Here is a 22,277-nt window from a genome sequence, read left to right on the forward strand (position 1 = left end):
TAGCATCCTAGATATAGGGATGAAGTAGTTACGGTCCAGTAGCAGCAGCAACAGTAGTAGTAGTAGTAGTATGACTGTGGATTTTGGTTCAAGCCGGGACTTAGTTGAACACTCGTAGCAACACTTATAGATTTTATAAGATTAACCTATAGTTTAAGAATATTAATTATAGCATAAGGTTTGATTATATAGTTGATTATAAAGATGTCTTTTATTATACAATAAGGTCTAGATAGAATTAATAAGATCATGACACTTGTCATGTGCATGTTTATTTAAGAATTTAATTATAGTTTAAATAAAAGAAAGTTCAAGAAAGCTCTAGAATCTTCCAAGACCATTAATAGCATGACACTTGTCATAACCTTGTTTATTTGAGGATTTAAGCATTTTAAGTGGATAATTCAAAAATAAAAGTTTCTAGAAGCTCTAGACCCTTCCAGAACTTGCTGGAATCTCGTATTACTCAGTCAAACCTGGTTAATCAATTCAAATTATGCTGAAAAAGTACAATTATGTGTTTAATATATTCACCTATGCCAATATATCGCAGCATAGGAGCCGATGTATCACCACATGGGGAATACGAAAAATACATCAACTTCGCACAAACGAAACGACGAGCACTCGGGACATAGGGCCAGACGATATATCGCCTATGATGGGCGATATATCGGCCTTAGGGCCATAATTTCAAATGTTTTTGAAACCGAGCTTGATTCATTCCTTAACCTCTTGACTAGCCTCTGAACGTTTTGACCGAGTCTTCAACACCTGTTGAACGAATATTAAAATATTTTTCAATTAATACTCATTATTTTTATTCAAGCTAAAAGGAGATAGTTCACTCCTTGAACTCTATAAATAGGACCTAGTACCCAACCATTTTTCTCATTCTTCAAGCTGTGTTCAGAGCCTTCAAGCAACTAGGGTTACTATAGAGTGATAAACACTTGGGTTGGGATAAAAGCTTTATCATCTTAAGCTTTATAAACACTTGGGAAGTGTGTTTTCAATATCAAGGTGTAGTTCGGTTCTAGTACATTCAAAGGTATTCCTAATCTTAAGTTCATTTCTGTATGGTTCTTTAGTTTCCTTTAGTTTTCTTTATTCAAATCCTAACTCGATGTTTTCAATTCTCGGTTAGGTATTTAAGTTCTTTGAACTTAAGGTTTCTTTTTGGTAAGCTTCTTCTTGGTGGTTTAGTTCATTTCTTTATCATCTCTTTCTTTAGAAATACTCACATTCTTATTGTTGGTTTTAGGAGTGTTCCAAATCCCGTCCTTGTTCTCAAATATCCCGGTGTTGGTAAGGAAAATAGGATAGATTTTGTATGCTTTTATGTTTTGATATGTTTATGCTATGATATATGTATGATATGTTTTTAGTTTTAAGTATATGTTTTGTTTAGATAACAAGCACATAATTTGTTTAGATAACAAACATATAACTTGTTTAGATAACAAGTCCCAATAATATATTCCTTGTTTAGATAACTAAGCACCGTAAATTTATGGGCATATGATTGCCTAGATAGCAAGCCCCAAGAAGTATGATGGCCATTATAATGCATGTTTTATAGTATATGTTTTGTAGTCTTGTGTTATGTTTTATGTTGTATGTGCTAGTAGATTTTCCTTGCTGGGCATTAGGCTCATTCTTTTATTTTTATGTATGCAGGAAAATAGATATGGGCGGAAGGATTCGTAGTAGCTTGGTTTGTGTATTAAGGATGAAGGGATTTGATGGACTGCATGAATGATTCGAGGAGGACATTATTTTTAGTCTCTTTAAATTATGTTTTTATGTATTTTCCGCATTTAGTTTTGTAAACTATTTCCTTTAGTTTAAAGTTATGTTTTATTTTAAAACAATGGGATCCCATACCCCGCATTTATGTATTTCAACATTTACTTTGGAGTTTTTAATAAAATTATGATTATTTCTTATGTATGTTTTCTAAAAAATAGTGGATATGTCTAGTAGTTTTAATGGTCCAAGGTCTTAGAATTAGTTGGGTCATTACAGGAGGGGCCGACTGCTGCCCCCGATGCAGCTCGTTCTAAATTAGGTTCCCGAGCAGCCTCATGAACCCGCCTCTTCCACACAAGAGGCAGTTCATCCTCCTCTTGCTCCTTGCCTTCAGTAGCTTCTGAGTCTTCTTCTCGAGAAGGCGGGAGCTTGAGGACTACAGGAAGGGTAGCCCGGGTCCTTCTTAAGGCCAGCGTCTGGCCTTTGCCGATCAACTTACATGCCAGCATCGTGACATCATTCACAAGCTATCGATAGTCCTTTTCGCTAGGTGGGATCCCAGACAGTGTTTCATATTGACACCGAGGGTCACTGATTTCCCCGTCCTCGCAAAAATGGCTGCACAAAAAATAAACTCAATTAACATATGCACAAGGAGTATGTCTTAAAAAAAAAGAATGACTTTACGAGCTAAGGAGGGAAAGAAGACTTACGAGGACAGTTTTGTAGAGTCCAAGAGCTTTACTTAGCTAAGTTAGATAGTAGTATTATAGTAATAGTAGTATTATCTTTATAACTGTGGATTTTTGGTTCAGATCGGGATTTATTTGGACACTCATAGTAGTACTTGTAGATTTTCTAAGTTTAATCTATAGTTTAAGAATATTAATTGTTAACCTAAGGTTTGATTAATATGGCTGATATTGAGGATAATATTATTATACTATAAGGTTTAGACAAGAACCAATAGGATTTTAAGCACATGTTATGTATGGGTGATTAAGGATTAAGTATTTAGAGGATTAAATTTAATAAGGGTAAAATTTGAATGCTCTAAGGTCAGTCAGCAGCTTTGAATACGTTTGAGGGCTTAGTCAAGCCTGTTTACTCAATTTGAATTAAGCTAAAAATGTGTAATTTCGTGTTTAAATAATCAGCGTATGCCGATATATCGCAGCACGTAGATACGGAAAACACGAAACGATGCACGTTTGCCTCGGGCATAATGGTCCAGGCGATATATTGCCTATAGGGGGGCGATATATCGCCTCCTTCAGCATATTTTGAATGTTTTTGAAGTCATTTTCCATTTAAACCTTCAACCTCTTGATAAGTCCAGCACCCTTCTGAACGAGTCTTCAGCCTCTGCTGAACAACAATTCAAATTATTTTCACCTAAAAAGCCATTATTTTTATTCAAGTAAAATTAAGATCCTTTCATTCCTAAACTCTATAAATAGGACCTAGTACCCAGCCATTATTCATCTTTTGCTCTAAGTTCAGAGGCTGCAAGTTGCTAGGTGAGTGTGAGAGTGTAAACACTTGGGTTGGGAATCATAAGCTTGATCATCATAAGTTTATCAAACACTTGGGGAAGTAAGGTTTCATAGTATTTCGGTTCGAGGTTTAGATTGGTCTTACAAGTCTTCAAGGTAACCCAAACTCTTATTTGTTTCTGTACTTTTTCTTTAAAAGTTCTCATAGTCTTCTACTTATTCTAACCTTAATCTTTATTTTGGTTAGGAAATCTAAGAACTTGCACATAAGTTTTTGGTAAGTATTTTCTCAATGGTTTAGTCCTTCCATTCCATTCATTTCTCTTCTTCACTATACTCACTCTTTTTCAAATGGTTCTTAGGAGTGTTCCAAAGTCCCACCTCTGTCCTCTTATCCCGGTATTTTGGTAAGGAAAATAGGATAGAATTCATATGTTATATGTTTTATATGTTATCTTATGTTTTTTTATGTTATGTAATGTGTTATGATATGTATGTATGTAGGCTTGGGCATATGACCCATATGACTAACAAGCCCCAAACAGATTATGGGCATATGACCTACTTAGCTAGTAGGACCCCACTAATCTAATGGGCATATGACTTGTTTAGTCTATGGGACCCCAAGTAATAATGGCCATTATAGTATGTGTATGATATAAATGTTATGTTATGTTTCTTATGAAATTTATGTATATGAACTATGTGGTAGATTTTCCTTGCTGGGCATTAGGCTCATTCCTTTTTGTTTATATGTGCAGGACAATAGCTATTGTGGCGGGTAAGATTCGTGAATGCTTGGGGAATGTGTATCGGTGATGAATGGATTCAAGGAGTCGAGAGTTCGATTTCGAGGATGTAGTCTTTTATTTATGGTTTATGTGTATTTTTCCGCAACTATTTATGTAATCTCTTTTCATTTTAATTAAGATATGTTTTCTTTTTAAAACAATGGGATCCCATATCCTACTTAATATTTTATGTAAGGTTTAACTTTTATTTTTACAAGTTTCTTAATAAAGTTATGGTATTTTCACTTGTAAGTTTTATTAAGGATTAGTATGTATAGTTTTCGTTAATGGTCCAAAAGTCTAGAGTAGTTGGGCCATTACAAGTTGAAGTATCGACGCTCACAGTTTCGGAACCCATTCGACATAAAGAACTGATCCTTGTAGTTGTTGGGGTGGCTTGGGAGCTCGATGACCGAAGCGGAGTTCGGGAATCTGGTGAGGTAGTAGAATCCGTCACCTCGCCCTTTTTGCTCTAGGTTGGCCTTAAGGCAGAAGAAGTATAGAATATCTACTGGAGTGGGGACCTCTCATTCGTTCTTCAAAAAGAGATATTTCAGCCCCGTCAAAAGTCTATATGAATTTGGGGGGAGCTGAAAAGGTGCCAACTTCACGTAGTTCAAGAAGTCAGCAAAGTATTGATCTAGGGGAAGGAAGGCCCCCGCCTTTAAATGCTCGTCACTCCAGGCCGTGAAGTCTTCCTGGAGAGGCATGCAACTCCGTTCCTCTTCGAACAGAGGTCGGGCAATAAGGACTCTGGATCGGACCTCTATATTATGGCTCAACATAATTTTGTTGACCCTTCCTTGGGTCGTAATCTTGGAGGCGATTGTCTCTGCCTTGAAGAACGCATTGGAATCAACCATAACCTCCCTCTCCACCACCAGGCCAAAGTGAGGAAGAGGAGATTCGGAGGTGATCTATTTTCCCTTGTTTGCTTATTGCACAGACGAGCCAGATGTATTCTTCTTTGGTGCGTTCTTCTTGGGTGCCATTAGATCGCCTAACGAACAAGAATGGTGAGTTACTTCGTAGGCGATCTAAGATTTTGTAAAGGTTATGACACGGATGTACTAGTGAGAATGATATCTCTAATATACGAGCTGAGTTAGTCTTAGCTCGTTGCGTGATCCCACGCACTACCCTATGCTACGCGCCTCGGTTTCCCAACAGACCCCTGATGTTTAGGGATCTGTGTGTCAGAAAATCCGGCCACTACTGTCCTTGGGGGGCAGTTTGACCAAAACCACCCAAGAAGCGTGTTCCTTAAGTAATCTGGTTTCAAACCCTAACCTTTCATCTTCTATAACCCGAATGGGTATTTCCTAAATTTCCATAAGCTACCAAAACTTACCCATAAATTACCCAATTCTATGAATATCAAAGTTTTAAGAGTTATTCTAAGACCTTCTCAGTAAACCTAAGTTGAAGCCTATATGCCAAAAACATTGAGAAAACAACCTAATATTGACTACGGTGAAGTATGGGTGAGCATGGTAAATAAAACACAGAAATCAGTAAAGAAAAAGTTTCTTCGAAGCAATAAGACTTACAATGTGTTCGTCGATAGAAGAAGTATAGTTCGAAAGGGAGGGTTCTCGGAGGACTCCTGAGTAATTGGGTTTCGGAGAGTTTTTGCAACATATGGTTTTTGGGTTTTTCTCTGAGAAAGAAGAAGGGTTTGAAAACGCAGAAGATAAAAGATGAAGAAAGATTTCGAATAAAAGGTGGTGAACTGTGGAAATTGTCTATCCTATTTATATGTAAACAACATAGATCAATTTAAGCCATCCGATTTGGCTAGTACAAGATCCAAGGGCTATGTTTCAAAGGACAAAACGATGGTAAAAAGTTGACAAGACAATTATTACAGTCCTCGAAACCCGAACATGCGCCAATTGTAGTGTTCCACATGTCCAGTACTTGAGTAGTGGGCATGCATGGTTTATTGCAATAGAAGTTTAAAAGGCCCTACTGTGTAGGTCAGAAGGTGACTGTTGACGGTAAGAACTCGTCAACGAAGTTATGTTGGAAAAATTATCAAATCAAGATTGCTAATTAGAAAGCAGTAAAAACTTGAACAAAAACTCGAGAACAATGATGGCACAATAATGGAGAAATCAATCTTTCATTCACACTTAAGGCTCTGCTACAGTCAAATTTCCAACCCCCCCTCAGGTGGCCTTGGAGTTCATTTTATAGTAGGCTCTAATGGCCTTAGGTACATAGTGGTCCAGGGGACCAAGTGGTACATACGTACTGCACTATGGGAGTGGCTTCAGAGGTTGTGGTTGTACATCCTGTACAGGAGCAGGTGTCAGGAGGATGTCTCCACTACTTGTCTGTACCCATGTCTGATGCGTGGTGGCAGGCGTATTGGCGCAGGAGGTTGTGGTGTCGGCTTTGACCTATGGCCGTAGATGTACGGACCATGATCCTTACCCCAGCAATCCCACTGGCACTGGTATCCGTACTTAGTACTTGGTCGTACAAATATGTCTCATTCGACTCGTACTGGATCTCCTAAGCATAGGGATCTCGAGGTGTAAGGAATGGGACCCTTGGCGTTTGTACCGGCCATGGCGTTGAGTAGGAATCTTGGGTCCTTAGCACGAGATGTCCGAAGCACCCTAAGGTCACCCACAGGCGCGAGCGGTAAGCGCGTGGCCTCGCTCTACATCTTACTGTGCGAGGCAAGATGCCTCCTCTACAAGCCTTCCCCTTCGTGTGACTTCCCCTACATGGCCCCTACTGGTGTGGTTTGGGCCCATACGTGTCAAGTGACGGGGTGTCGGCCTCCTGAGGAGATGGTGGGCTGATGGACCTCCCGGGGAGCGCGCGCGTGGGACCTTGCGCGGCCTCGCGAATGGGGCGTCGTTGATGGCCTCGCAGCCTCCCTCGGCCTCGCATGGTGGGAGTGGCCCAAGGGCCTCGCAGCCTCCCTCGGCCTCGCATGGTGGGAGTGGCCCAAGGGCCTCGCGAGATGGGGTGGCTTCGCCCATGATTGGCCTCGCCCATGTGGTGGCCTCGCGAGATGGTGGCCTCGCGAGACGGGGTGGCTTTGCCCATGGTTGGCCTTGCCCATGTGATGGCCTCGCGAGATGGTGGCCTCGCGAGACGGGGTGGCTTCGCCCATAGTTGGCCTCGCCCATGTGGTGGCCTTGCGGAATGGTGGCCTCGCGAGACGGGGTGGCTTCGCCCATGATTGGCCTCGCCCATGTGGTGGCCTCGCGAGATGGTGGCCTCGCGAGACGGGGGGCTTCGCCCATGGTTGGCCTCGCGAGATGGTGGCCTCGCGAGGTGGGGGTTCACGAGGCTATTGAGTCTTGGCACCCGTGCCTTGCCAATGTGGGCCACCTGGCATCGACTCTACGAGGAGCGTACCCAGACTCGTGTCGGGATGGTGCGATGGCTTGCCCAGACGAGGGCGGCCTTAGGGCTCTGCCTCGGCCTTACATTTTCTCTTGATGAGATTATGAGCATCAACAGTGACGTCATAAACCACGAGCAGGGACTTGGGGGGCAAATGTGTATCCTAATTTCAGTAGGAGTCTTTCACTCAGATCGTGTACAGCTGGCAAATAAATGGATGGAAGAAAATTGCCAAGGAGTCCATGTATTCTCCACGTAGACAACACGGTTTTCGAGATGGTTGTACGAGCTAGGGATGCATAACCTGATAAGCGCAAGCTTATAATATTTATAAGGCATGAACTCTACAGTACGAGCTCGACGGTATATCCAGCTAATGGTAATTTGGAGATATGGTGTGTCCGCGAATCCTCGAAGACCTGGATACTGTATATGATCGTTTATGGCCAACCTGTGATATTTAATGTCCCAGATATTAGGAGACTATTTATTTCATTATCAGATCATATCCTAGTATAAATGGGAATATTTCATATTAAATGTAATAAATATCTAAATCCGTGATTGGCTCACGCGGTTACCCAAACCTGTCCAAGGAATTTCTCTATAAATATTTAGAATATTGGATAGGAAGAGGGACGATTATTCTGTAATACCGAAACTCTGTCAAAATAGAGAGAGAAAAGCAGTAATAATATAAACTCGTGGACTAGGTGGATTTTAACCACTGAACCACGTAAAAATATCGGTGTTCTTGAGAGTTATTTTCTTATTTCGGTTTATCATCAAGCACTAATTCAACCTTGCTATTTTCTTAATTCACTATTGTCGAAAAATCGCATCAACATGCACATTTGGAAAGAAAACTTAGTTTACTTCGTACTCATTGGAAGCTTGATTGTTTGTGGTTAATTAGACATTTAGTTGAAGTTTCTGTTAGAGTTTTCATTCTATTGATTATTGTAAACATCTTGATATGCTTATGTAGGTTGATTTTGCTCTATGAGCATTATCTTTTTGTAATGGACTATGTTCGATTGACATATTAATTGATATTTCATTTCTTTTGAAATTATAGAATAATTACTGATAACTCTTGAATAAAGAGTTATTTCATGTGCTTTTGAACTTATACATGTGAAAAAAAAATCGTTGGTGATGATAGTTTATTATTAGCTTTTGTAACTAACTTTTGTGTTTTTATGATCTTAGTTCAGTTTATTTATTTTTGTAGTTGTTAATAGCTAATGGGTTCAAGACAATAGTTTCATGAATAGATATTTGTACAAAGAATGACCTAACATGTGAAACTATCTAATTTAAATTCTGATTGCTGAATTAGTAGGTTTGTAGCAGCAAAGCAGATTTTGCTGAAGCATTTTGATCAGGCTGTTTTTGGACACCTAAGCGTACTTGGAAATTTAGTGGGTGAGCTTGAATAGTGGCTGATTTGGCTAGTACATAAAACATGAGTAAAAAATTGGAAGTAAATGTCAAAGGAGAGAAAGAGGAGACCCACGTATATACCAAAAGGAGGGACAATATGGTACTTGTATGGCCAAATTGGGAAACCTAGAGGTACAAAGAGCATCAGCAACATATTGAGGGAGTCTGCCGTTTTTGGGAAAGAAAAAGCAAGAGAGAAAGGAAGAAAAACCAGAAATCACACAAGAAAAGGAAGGGGACACATAAAGGAGCTCAAGCATCATTTGGATTTGTTCTTTTCTCGTATTTGTAAACTTCATTTTATATTTTCTAGTTTGATTTCTACTTTGAATATTTATGGGCTGCATTGAATTTTGGTTAATGCTCTTTAACTCAGCTATGAACTAATTTTTGTGTGGCTTAAATTGTTGATGAACCCTATGTTATAGTGTAGTAATTTCTTGTGCCTTATTTTAGTGAAATCTCTCTTATTCATTCAAGTGTGCTCATTGTAATTTCTTGTTGTTGTTTGGCCAACAATGGCAAGATTGTTTAATTATGTTTGATGCTGGAAGGATTAAATATAATGGAGAGAACTTGGATTACATAAGTCAAAATCTAGGTTGGATTATGTTAGTAAGTAACATAAGGATGTGTTATTTGGCTTGGGTAACTTTTGAGAATTGAACCTTGAATTTGCATTCTTAAATCTGATTTGGCATAGGAATATGTTTACTTAGGTAAAAGAATTAATATCATAAAATTTGGGAAAGTTTTATGAATGTTTAGTGAATTCTTGTTAACTTGGGAGTTTTGCTAAAATATTGCTGCCGTAATCTGTTCAAGATAACTAACATATGGGGAATCAGTAATTCAAGTCTATTTTACAATCCACATATTTCTTTGTTTAGTTCAGTTTTAATTTCAGTATTTCCATCTATTTAATATTTCGTTTAGCTTATAAACAACCCATTTGATTGTTAATACTTTTAAGTTGTTTAGTAATTATTTTGCCTATTTTTTCTATTTTCCAATCCCTATGGAGACGATTTACTTATCACTGTATTACTTGTGTGATTACATGCACTTGTGTATTTAAATCAATTAAAATTTATCACAACAAGTTTTTGGCGCCGTTGCCGGGGATTGGAATTAGAAATTTGTGTAATATCAATTACTTGCAATTTATTTTTTCCTTTGTTGAGCTAACCTTGTTTGCTTGCTCTTGTGTTTTCTTAGGTGATTTACTGTATGAACGAGCAAGAAGACTTTGAAATAGCTCCTATTGACCCTAAGATTGAACGAACAGTTAGAAGAAGACTAAGGGAACAACGGGCTCAAAATCGCCTTAATATGGCTGAAGAGGTTGAAGGAGTTAAGGGTGCTAATAATGTCGCTAACGTGATTGCTATGGCTGATGATAGAGAGATATAGCCATAAGGGAGTATGCTGCCCCCATGTTCAATGAGCTCAATCTGGGCATTATTAGGCCTGAAATTCAAGAACCCCAATTCGAGTTAAAGCCCGTGATGTTCCAAATGCTGCAAACAGTGGGTCAATTTAGTGGGCTGCCTACTGAGGATCCTCATCTTCATCTTTGTTCATTTTTGGAGGTGAGCGATTCTTTCAAGCTACAAGGAGTGAGTGACGAGGCCCTAAGGTTGAAGTTGTTCCCTTTCTCTTTGAGGGATTGAGTTAGAGCTTGGCTCAACACACTTCCTCCCGACTCGATGACTACATGGAATGAGTTGGCTGAAAAATTCTTGATGAAGTACCTCCTACCAAAAATGCCAAGTTTTGTAATGAAATCATGTCTTTTCAGCAGCTGGAAGATGAATCCTTTTGTGAAGCTTGTGAGAGATTTAATAAGTTATTGAGAAAGCGCCCACACCATGGGATTCTGCATTGTATACAAATGGAAACATTCTATAATGGGCTCAATTCTTCCACTCGCATGGTGTTGGATGCTTCAACTAATGGGGCTATTCTCTCTAAGTCATACAATGAAGCTTATGAGATTTTGGAAAGGATTGCTAGCAGCAATTACCAATGGCCCAAAGCTAGAGCCTCAAAAAGTCAAAAAGTAGCTGGTATACTTGAAGTGGATGCATTGACAACTATGACCGCTCAAGTTTCTTCAATGACTAACCTTCTCAAGAACATGAGTTTGGGGGGAATGGTACAACCACCTGCTATGGGACAAGTTGCTGATGTGTCTTGTGTTTATTATGGAGATGGGCACATATTTGATATTTTTCCTTTGAATCCCGCTTCAGTTTGTTATGTGGGGAATCAAAATGCCAACCGTAATAATCGATATTCGAACTCTTATAATTCGGGGTGGAGGCATCATCCAAATTTCTTATGGGGGGGGGGGGGGTGGGGGGGTCAAGGAGCTAGTTCAGGCGAAGCATCAATGCAAAACAAGCCTACATATCCACTGGGGTTTTCTCAACAACCACCAAGAGCTCAACCACCTCCTCCTCAAGTGTCTCAATCAAGCTCGTCGAAGAGTTTAATGAACAAATTTATGGCCAAGAATGATGCTTTGATTCAGAGCCAAGCGACATCCTTGAGGATCCTAGAGATTCAAGTGGGGCAGCTAGCTAATGAACTAAGGACTAGACCTCAAGGCACCTTGCCTAGTGATACCGAGAATCCAAGGAGAGATGGCAAGGAGCATTGCAAGGCGATTACCTTGAGGAGTGGTAAAAATATGGGGTTGACTGAGGATAATACTAAGAGCAACAATGAGCTCACTTCAATCCAAAGTAATGTGGAAAAGGAGGACAGAGTTGTGAGTTCGAAAATGTCAAATGCTGATCCTGAAGCAATTGCTGCAGCAATTCCTCAGCAAAATGCAACAAAGATTCCTATGAGCAAGCCACCTCCACCATTTCCTCAACGATTTCAAAAGCAACAACAAGATGGTAAATTCCAAAGATTTTTCGATGTTTTGAAACAACTTCACATCAATATACTGTTGGTGGAAGCTTTAGAACAAATACCTAACTATGTGAAGTTTTTGAAGGATATTTTAACCAAGAAGAGGAGAATTGGAGAATTTGAAACGGTGGCTTTGACTGAAGGTTGTAGTGTTATATTGAAGAATAAAATTCCTCCTAAATTGAAAGACCTAGACAACTTTACAATTCCTTGTTCTATTGGTGTTAGAGATGTTGGTAGAGCACTTTGTGACTTTGCGGCTAGTATCAATTTGATGCCTATGTCGATTTTCAAGAAGTTGGAAACTGGAGAAGCAAGGCCAACCATAGTTACTTTGCAATTAATGGATCAATATATGGCACATTCGGAAGGCAAGATTGAAGATGTACTTGTGCAAGTTGATAAATTCATTTTTCTAGCGGACTCCATTATTCTTGATTATGAAGCGGATATAGATGTTCCTATAGTTTTGGGAAGACCATATCTTGCCACCGGAAGGACTTTGATTGACGTTCAAAAAGGAAAGCTTACTATGAGGGTGAATGACCAACAAGTGACCTTTAATGTGTTCAACTCTATGAAGTTTTCGGATGAGCTTGAGGAATGCTCTTCTTTGAGTGTGATTGATACTATAGTGGCTAAAAAGTTGCTAAAAGAAACTTGTTAAGATGGATTGGGAGTGATTTCATTTGATGAGCTTTAAGAAATGAGTGAAGAGGAAGAAACCCAAGTTACATGGATGGAATCCAAGCAGCCTTTTACTAAAGTTGGAAGGATTTTGAGTCCTTAGAGTTATCGGAAAGAAATTTCAAGCCTTCTAAGCCATCTTTCAAGAACCACCAAAATTGGAATTGAAACCTTTGCCTAGTCATTTGAAGTATGTTTATTTGGGGTGTGAAGAGACTTTACTGGTGATTATTTCTGCGATGTTGGGGGTTGAAAAAGAGAATATGTTGCTGGATGTGTTGAAGAAGTACAAGAAGGCTATTTGTTGGACTATGGTTGATATAAAGGGTATAAGTCTCTCACTTTGTATGCATAAGATTTCGCTGGAAGATTCCTGTAGCAATTCTGTTGAACAACAAAGAAGGCTGAATCCCATTATGAAGGAAATGGTTAAAAATGAAGTGATTAAGTGGCTTGATATTGGTATTATATACCCAATCTCTGATAGTTCGTGGGTCAGCCCAGTTCAATGTGTTCCCAAGAAAGGGGGAGTCATGGTGGTAGCTAATGACAACAATGAGTTGATTCCTACAAGGGCGGTGATGGGTTGGCATGTTTGTATGGATTATCGGAAGCTAAATAAAGCAACAAGAAAATATCATTTTCCGCTGCCTTTTATTGACCACATGCTTGACAGACTAGCGTGAAAGGAGTATTATTGCTTTTTGGATGGGTATTCAGGCTACAATCAAATTTCTATTGCTCCTGAAGATCAAGGAAAAACTACGTTCACCTGCCTATATGGGACATTTGCATTCAGGAGGATGCCCTTTGGTTTATGCAATGCACCCGCTACATTTCAACGTTGCATGACGGCTATTTTTTCAGCTATGGTGGAGAAAACTCTAGAGGTATTCATGGATGATTTTTCAGTGTTTGTTGAATCTTTTACTGCTTGTTTGGCTAATCTTGAGAAAGTGTTAGAGAGATGTGAAGAAACAAACTTGGTGGTCAATTGGGAAAAATGCCATTTTATTGTGTAAGAAGGCATTGTCTTGGGTCATCAGATTTCTAACAAGGGCATTGAGGTAGATAAATCTAAGATTGAAGTCATTGAGAAGTTACCACCACTTACTTCAGACAAGGGAATTAGAAGCTTTTTGGGGCATGCGAGTTTCTATAGGAGATTTATAAAAGATTTTTCAATGATCTCCAAGCCCTTTTGTTCCTTACTTGAGAAAAATTGAGCATTTGAGTTCACTAAGGAGTGTCAAGAAACATTTGTCACTTTGAAGAAAGCTCTTATCACCACACCCATCATTGTAGCTCCGGATTGGTCTCTTCCCTTTGAATTGATGTGCAATGCTAGCGACTTTGCTATTGGTACAGTGCTTGGGCAGCGAAAAGATAAGGTGTTTCATTCCATTTATTATGCAAGCAAGACATTAGCCGATGCTCAATTGAATTATACCACCACCAAGAAAGAACTTTTGGCAGTGGTGTTGGCTTTTGACAAGTTTAGAGCTTATCTTGTGGGGACTAAAGTGGTGGTTTACATAGATCATTCAGCGATCAAGTATCTAATAGCCAAGAAGGATGCTAAGCCAAGATTTATTTGATGGGTGCTTCTTCTTCAAGAATTTGACTTGGAAATTCAGAATAGAAAAGGAACGGAGAACCAAGTGGCTGACCATTTATCTAGACTTGAAGCTGGTTGTAATGGCCCACGTCACTGTGGTTGCTTCCTAGAATGACGACTGGCTCTACAAACCAACATGAGTCTTTCCAGCGTGCTTTGTCCTCACTCGCACGCTTCCTGGGAAAACTTCCCAGGAGGTCACCCATCATCAGATTGCTCCAAGTCAAGCATGCTTAACTTTGGAGTTCTCAAGTGATGGGGTACTGAAAAGAAGATGCATCTTGTTGGCATAGGTAGTACCCATAAATCCATTTAAGCCCTCTTCAACTGTGTAGTCCCATACCTACACAGTCTTGGAATCATCACACTTGACCTTCCCCAGTGGGATTACACTGCTTTACTTGGTCTTTCCCCTTACGGATCACGGGATTCTGACTGTCACAATCACCCCCCTTATGGGCCTGACGTCCCCGTCAGCCACACTTCTGGTAAGGTTAAGGCTCTGATACCATTTGTAATGCCCCACGTCACTATGGCTGCTTCCTGGAATGGCGACTAGTGCTACAAACCAACACGAGTCTTTCCAGCGTGCTTTGTCCTCACTCGCACGCTTCCTGGGAAAACTTCCCAGGATGTCACCCATCATCAGATTGCTCCAGGTCAAGCACGCTTATCTTTGGAGTTCTTAAGTGATGGGCTACTGAAAAGAAGATGCATCATGTTGGCATAGGTAGTACCCATCAATCCATTTAAGCCATCTTCAACTGTGTAGTCCCATACCTACATAGTCTTAGAATCATCACACTTGACCTTCCCCAGGCGGTGTGAGATTGCACAGCTTTACCAGGTCTTTCCCCTTACGAATCACGAGATTCTGACTATCACACTGGTAGTGAAAAGCAAGGTGAAAGGCCTATTAAAGAGACATTACCCGATGAGCAATTGTGTGTTGTGAACCAAGTCACTACACCATGGTACGCTGATTTTGTCATCTATTTGGTGAGTGGGTTACAACCACCTGATTTGAATAGGCAGCAGCTCAAGAAATTCTTTCATGATGTGAGATTTTATTATTGGGATGAGCCCTATTTGTACAAGCAATGTCCAGATTGAATCATGAGGCGTTGTGTGCCTGAGGATGAAGTTTCAAATATACTAGAGCATTGTCATTCAGCTCCTTATGGTGAACATTTTTGTGGGCAAAGGACAAAAGCTAAGGTTTTTCAATCGGGGTACTATTGGCCTTCTATTTTCAAGGATGCTCGTGAATTTGCTAAAAGATGTGATCGTTGCCAACATGTTGGAAATATTTCAGCAAGGAACGAAATGCCTTTGAATTGCATCCTTGAAGTAGAATTGTTCGATGTTTGGGGAATCGACTTCATGGGGCCATTTCCACCGTCATTTGGAAATTTATATATCTTGGTGGTGGTTGACTATGTCTCTAAGTGGGTTAAAGTAGTGGAAAGTCCTACCAATGAACTAAGGTGGTCATGAAGTTCTTACATAAGCAAGTATTCACTCGCTTTGGCACTCCAAGGGCGCTTATAAGTGATGAGGGCACCCACTTTGTGAACAAGATTTTGGCGGCTTTGTTAGCCAAATATAGTGTGAAACACAAGATTGCTACACCCTACCACCCCCAAACAAATGGTCAAGCAAAAATATCCAATAGAGAGAGATCAAAGGAATTCTAGAGAAAGTGGTGAATCGTAGTAGAAAAGATTGGTCTCGGCGATTGGATGATGCTCTTTGGGCCTATAGAACGACTTTCAAAACCCCTTTGGGAATGTCACCGTATAATTTGGTTTTTGGGAAAACTTGCCATTTGCCCGTTGAGTTGGAGTAAAAGGCATATTGGGCCACTAAGAATTTGAATATGGATCTCCAAGCTGCTAGTGAAGCTCGTAAATTACAATTAAATGTGCTGGAAGAGATGAGGTTTTTCTCCTATGAAAATTCTAAGATGTATAAGGAGAAAACGAAGAGGTGGAACGACTAGAAAATTCAAGCTCGAGTTTTTGAGAAGCGGCAGAAAGTGTTACTCTTTAACTCGCGCTTGAAACTGTTTCCTGGAAAATTGAATCCCACTGGTCAGGCCCATTCACCGTGGTGAAAGTTTATCCCTTTGGAGCAGTTGAAGTTCGGGAAGATCAACCCGGAAGGGAATTTAAAGTGAATGGGCAGCGCTTGAAACATTATTGAGGAGGTGAGGTCGACTGGGAGAAGACCTTCATCACTTTGGAGGATCCTTAAAGTCGTTGTTTTGGGTTGTCAAGTGATTCAAGCACTAATTGTAAGATAACCCAAAAAAAGGAAGAAGTGTAAAATAATATGTACATATATAAAAATAACTACATATATATATCTAAAATATAATATATAAATAAATATATATGTAGTTGTTGCTCTTCTAATTTCTTTTAGTTCTTTAGTTTTGTTAGTTTAATTTCATGTGATTATGTTATTTTTGGAAGTGGTGTTATGTTTGTTCTTGTGTTTCAGGGGTTAAAAGGTGAAAAAATTGGTATTCTGGAAGTAAGTTCTGGGTCTGATGGTTTTGCGCACATTTTACTTCAGCAAGCAGAGAGCAAAAATTTTCGAAAAAAACAGAGGGTTTTGTCAAAAATTTTGCTGAGGAAAAATGATGGCAATTTGGGCAGGCACAATCCTGGGGCGTGGGTTAGTTAAAAAAAAAAAATACAAAACTAAATATCTATATATATATACAAATAACCCAACTGCCCTATTTCCCCTAACCCTTATTCCCCATTTCCTTCCATCAACAACACTGTTCTTCGTCCCTTTCAGCCAACAACCATCCAAGAGCAAGAGGCTCTCATCACCAAATCGTCTCTACCTAGACCCATCTTTGAGAAGCACCTGAGCAAAACACCACCATCCATCACCCATTTCCCTTAACCTCACTAGCCCCTCTTGCGCACTCTCGGCACCATAATCCTAAGCACCCAGGCACGTTTGCCATTCTCATGGAAATTAGGTGAGATTCCCTCTGCACCATCCAGCCGAACGACCCCAAGCCTCGGGCCCATGTGCCAGACATGGACAACGCGACCCATCACCATTGGACCCAGGTGCGGTTGCATTCGAGTGCCACTGCCAAGGTGCAATTCTGCCTGCACCGTCCAGCCCACTCGCGCACTCAAGGCGCCATAACTCCAAAGCACCCAGGAGCCATTCGCTCGGTACCCATGTGCGATTTCCCCTTGCCTCCCTAAGCCACCAACCCCTATCCTCCGAGAGCCCACTTGTCGGTTTGGTCAGATGCACCCAATCACCTCGACTCCCAGGCGAGATTCCGTACGCGTGAGAGGGGATTTAGCCCGTGCCTGTGCCTATTTTCATCTTAGCCCGAGCTCAAGAGCGTCTCCAAGCCAGAGTCTAGAAAAAATTAGACCAAGCCCATTCACACATCAGCATGCTCCGAGTGTTAGTAAGGGCAATACTCTCTCGGTCTAGCAGTTCCATTTTGGGTATTATTTTCCTTGTTCCTGTGCTATTATTGTGAATTTTGTTGGATTCTTTGCTAGAAAACTGTTGATCTTGGGGGCAGTCATTTGAAATTGATTAGCTTGTTGGAAGTATTATTCTTGGTGCTTGTTATATTGCTCTATTGCTTTGTTGCTACTCTCTTCATTAATAAGCAGTGTATTTGTTGTGTGGGTGCTCATTTTGCTGTGTTGCTGACTTGTGATATATCCAATCCCTTTTTGCCAAATATGGCCACTAGAACAAGAGCTCAGCGAAGGAAATCCAAACCACCCTTTACCCCACCACCAGCCAAAAAGAAATCTACTGCCCCAAGTTCTACCCACCACTAGTCAAAAAGAGATCTATTGCCCCAAGCTCTATACCGCCACCAGCTAAACAAATTCCCACTGTCCCACACACTACCCAACCACCATTGCCTTCACCAACCACTGTAAATGACCCTACCCACATCACTACCAAACTAGCAACTAAGACAACACCAACCATCCCAAAATCCAAAAGGCCTGCCCAACCCGCATCAGCCGCACCTCCACCCAAGACACAAAAGACCACCACTACCACAAAAGCTGTGCCTAAGCCAAAACCCACTACTGTACCGACCCCAAAGACCAAGAAAAATATCTTCCCTTTAGTACCCTCTCAGAAATTTGTTTCTGCTTAAGCCAGGGAGAAATATGAGTCCATTAAGACAAAGAAGTTGCTCCCCGAAAAAGGATTTTGCCTACCACTGTTGAGGTGCCAGCCTTCATCAGTGACGTCATTGAGCAACACAATTGGGAAATTTTTGTCAAAAACCAGAGCATTATATCATTCCATTGGTGCGTGAGTTTAATGCTAACATGGTGTCCTCTGCAAATTCTAAAGTAATTGTTTGAGGCAAGGCTATTTCTTTTTCTAGTGATGCTATTAACTCGGTATTTGGGCTGGACAGCTTTGAGTGCACTGTTTATAATGATATGGTAGTGGCCCCTGCACCAGAAAATTTTGACAAGGCCTACAGCTTGTCACATCTCCAGGCGCTCAATAATGTGTCTCTTCCAGTGGTGTGCATACTTTATTGCACACTTCTGTTTTACCTGAAGCTGGAGCGTGGTTGCATTTTCTCAAATGCCGTCTGCTACCTACCACACATGACACTATCGTGTCCAAAGAGTGGGTACTTCTACTATATTGTATGTTGGCTGGTTTTAGTATCAATGTGGGCAAGCTAATTACCAGGCAGATTGTTAGTTGTGCCAAAAAGAAAAAGGACAAGTTATTCTTTCCATCGCTCATCACACAGTTATGCCTTCGAGCTGGCGTGCCTTATGAGTCCACTGAGGATGTACTCTTTGAGCGCTGAGACATTGACGTCCTCACTCCTATTCAGAGCAAAGAGCCTGTATCTGAAGCTGGGCCATCCTCCGCACCTCCACCAGTTCCCCCTTGCTCCTACTCTCGCAAACCTTCTTACTCAGCAGCGAGAAATTCTTGGGCGGATGGTATCTCTTGAAATTCAGTAGCAAGCCTAGTAGAAATATGCCAACCAGCGGGTGTGGCATTAATCAAGTCCCTTAAGTGGAACTTCACTAGGCCAACTGCTACCTTTCCTACATTCCCCAGCTCCATTTTGGAGAAGTGGGCAGCTCCAGTTGTTCAAGACGACCCTATTCCTTTGGATACCAATTCTGAGGAATAGGCGCGGGGAGTATCTTTAACCAAGCTTTTGTTCTGTACTTAATATTCTGTACTTCATTTCTGTTGGGTTTGTCTTATTGTTTTCTTTTATTAGTCTATTGTCTAGTTTTTGTTATGTTTTTTCCTACTGTGTTTAGTGTCCTCGTCTTGTTGTTTGGTTGATCTTTTGTGGACACTTTTTATTTTTGTTAGTGTTTAACTAGAGGGATCGATGACGACTTTGCAAAACTACAAAAATATAATAAATCTAAGTTGACATTGAATATCTTTCTTACTTAAGTTTTAAACTAAATTCTTTGGGTGTGAATGTTGCTAGCAATTGATTGATGAGAGCGTTTTTCTTTTTAGTGTGTGCATAGCTTGATTAAACATTTTTGAGACACTAGAAAAAGCTAGTTTCTTGTGAGAAGCCGCTCATTAACCTAGCTAGATATAATAACTTCCCTTCACCATACCCCTTTAGCACCTTGATCTTGATAGGATTGATTTATTGTCGCAATTTGGGGGGGTTGAGAGGAGTGCGAGAGGCATTTGGGGTGAGATTTTTCATTTTCTTCTTTTACTTGTTTTCACCATTGGGGACAATGTTGATTTTAAGTTTGGGGGGGGGGGGGGGAGAGTGTATTCTCATTTTTCTTGTTCTCTTGCCATCTAGCTGTTTATTTTCATTCTAAATATATATGTATATATATAGAAAATTCAAAAGTAAAAATTAAAGAGTGCATTCCCTTGCATCAAAGTAAAAAAAAAAAAAAACCAGAAAACAAAAAAAAATAAGTATGTAAATAAGTTTAGGGGTGTAACTCTTCAAATAAAAGAAAAGTTTGTTTTAGTTTTTGTCTTTGTATGTTAGTAATAAAGGCTAGTGGCAAGAGTTATATTTTGTTGTGGGGTGTTCTTTGGGGAAATTAATGTGTGCGTTGATTTAGGTCCTAGAAAGATTGACGTGCTTAGGGTGATTTGAGCCAAAATTAATCTCTCTTATCCTACTGTCACCATAGCCTATCATTACAAGCTTGATAAAGTCCTATTGATCTTTGGTGTGGTGTTTGTCTACATTAGTGGAGAGGGAATCACTAAGTAACTTATGGATGCATTATTTAAGCTTTAGGACCAAGGTCTAGCTTGATTTTTGGTGATTGAAGATGTTTAGGAAAAGTTATACAAGCACTAAAGGGTGAAACACTTGAATCATATTTTGACAGCAACATTAATGCTTGAAGAATTTGGTTTAAAGCTTGTGTAAGTTTGAAACTCATCTTATCTTATTCAAAAATAAAATTCCCGAGAGCCTTCCCCTTTTTACCATTGCATCAAAGCAAAGTTTATCCTCTTTTGTTGTGTCTTATTTTTGTTGTTTCCTTGTTCTTTTGTTGTTTACTTTGTGTCTTTTTGTTATCATTTTAGTTTCACCACTCGAGGACGAGTAATGTCTTAAGTTTTGGGGGTGTGATAAATCTTGAATAAAGAGTTATTTCATGTGCTTTTGAACTTATAAATGTGAATTTTTTTTGGTGATGATAGTTTATTATTAGCTTTTGTAACTAACTTTTGTGTTTTTATGATCTTAGTTAAGTTTAGTTATTTTTGTAGTGTTTAATAGCTAATGGGTTCAAGACAATAGTTTCACGAATAAATTTTTGTACAAGGAATGACCTAACATGTGAAACTATCTAAGTTAAATTTTGATTGCTGAATTAGCAGGTTTGCAGAAGCAAAGTAGATTTTGATGAAGCATTTTGATCAGGTTGTTTTTGGACACCTAAGCGTACTTGGAAATTCAGTGGGTGAGCTGGAATAGTTGCTAAGGTGGCAAGTACAAAAAGCATGAGTCAAAAATTGGAAGTAAATGTCAAAGGAGAGAAAGAGGAGACCCGCGTATATACCAAAAGGGGGGGGGGGGGCAATATTGTACTAGTATGGCCAAATTGGGAAACCTAGAGGTACAATGAGAAGCATAAGCTGCATATTGAGGGAGTCTGCCATTTTCCAGAAAGAAAAACACAAGAAAGAAAGGAAGAAAAACTAGAAATCACACAAGAAAAGGAGGGGGACGCATACAGGAGCTCAAGCATCATTTGGATTTGTTCTTTTCTCCTATTTCTAAACTTTATTTTATATTTTCTACTTTGATTTATGCTCTGAATATTTATGGGCTGCATTGAATTTTGGTTAATGCTCTTTAACTCAGCCATGAACTAATTTTTGTGTGGCTTGAATTGTTGATGAACTGTATGTTATAGTGTAGTAATTTCTTGTGCCTTATTTTAGTGAAATCTCTCTTGTTCATTCAAGTGTGCTTATTGTAATTTCTTGTTGTTGTTTGGCCAACAATGGCAAGGTTGTTTAATTATGTTTGATGCTGGATGGATTAAATATAATGGAGAGAACTTGGATGACATAAGTCATATTCTAGGTCAGATTATGTTAGTAAGTAACATAGGGATGTGTTATTTTCCTTGTGTAACTTTTGAGAATTGAACCTTGAATTTGTATTCTTAAATTTGATTTGGCATTGTAAAATTTGGGAAAGTTTTATGAATATTTAGTGAATTTTTGTTAACCTGGGAGTTTTGCTAAAATATTGCTTCCGCAATCTGTTCAGGATAACTAACATAGGGGGAATCAATAATTCAAGTCCATTTTACAATCCATATATTTCTTTCAAATTTCTTTGTTTAGTTCAGTTTTAATTTAAGTATTTCCATCTATTTAATATTTCATTTAGCATATAAACAACCCATTTGATTGTTAATACTTTTAAGTTGTTTAGTAATTATTTTGCCTATTTTTTTTATTTTGCAATCCCTGTGGAGACGATCTACTTATCACTGTATTACTTGTGTGATTGTCTGCACTTGCGTATTTAAATCAATTGAAATTTATCACAACAAGTTTTTGGCTCTGTTGCTGGGGATTGGAATTAGAAATTTGTGTAATATCAATTACTTGCAATTTTTTTTTTCTTTGTTGAGCTGACCTTGTTTGATTGCTCTTGTGTTT

General features: G+C 39.5%; 1 protein-coding gene and 1 non-coding gene across 2 annotated transcripts; one reads left to right on the plus strand and one right to left on the minus strand.

Moving 5' to 3' along the window:
• Positions 1–10,625: 10,625 nt before the first annotated feature.
• LOC133820263 (small nucleolar RNA R71) lies at positions 10,626–10,732 on the minus strand. The gene has a single exon (XR_009886687.1). It is a non-coding gene; the product is annotated as a small nucleolar RNA R71 (small nucleolar RNA).
• Positions 10,733–11,249: 517 nt separating this feature from the next.
• LOC133815230 (uncharacterized) lies at positions 11,250–12,446 on the plus strand. The gene has a single exon (XM_062248086.1). The coding sequence runs from the start codon at positions 11,250–11,252 to the stop codon at positions 12,444–12,446; it is 1,197 nt and encodes a 398-aa protein (XP_062104070.1).
• The last annotated feature ends 9,831 nt before the right edge of the window (positions 12,447–22,277 follow it).

This window comes from Humulus lupulus, chromosome 2, assembly GCF_963169125.1.
Source record: "Humulus lupulus chromosome 2, drHumLupu1.1, whole genome shotgun sequence".
In the NCBI taxonomy this organism is placed as follows: Eukaryota; Viridiplantae; Streptophyta; class Magnoliopsida; order Rosales; family Cannabaceae; genus Humulus; species Humulus lupulus.

Excerpts from the sequence above, each read along its gene's own strand:
- LOC133815230 (XM_062248086.1), top strand. The coding sequence starts at position 11,250 with ATGCAAAACAAGCCTACATATCCACTGGGGTTTTCTCAACAACCACCA.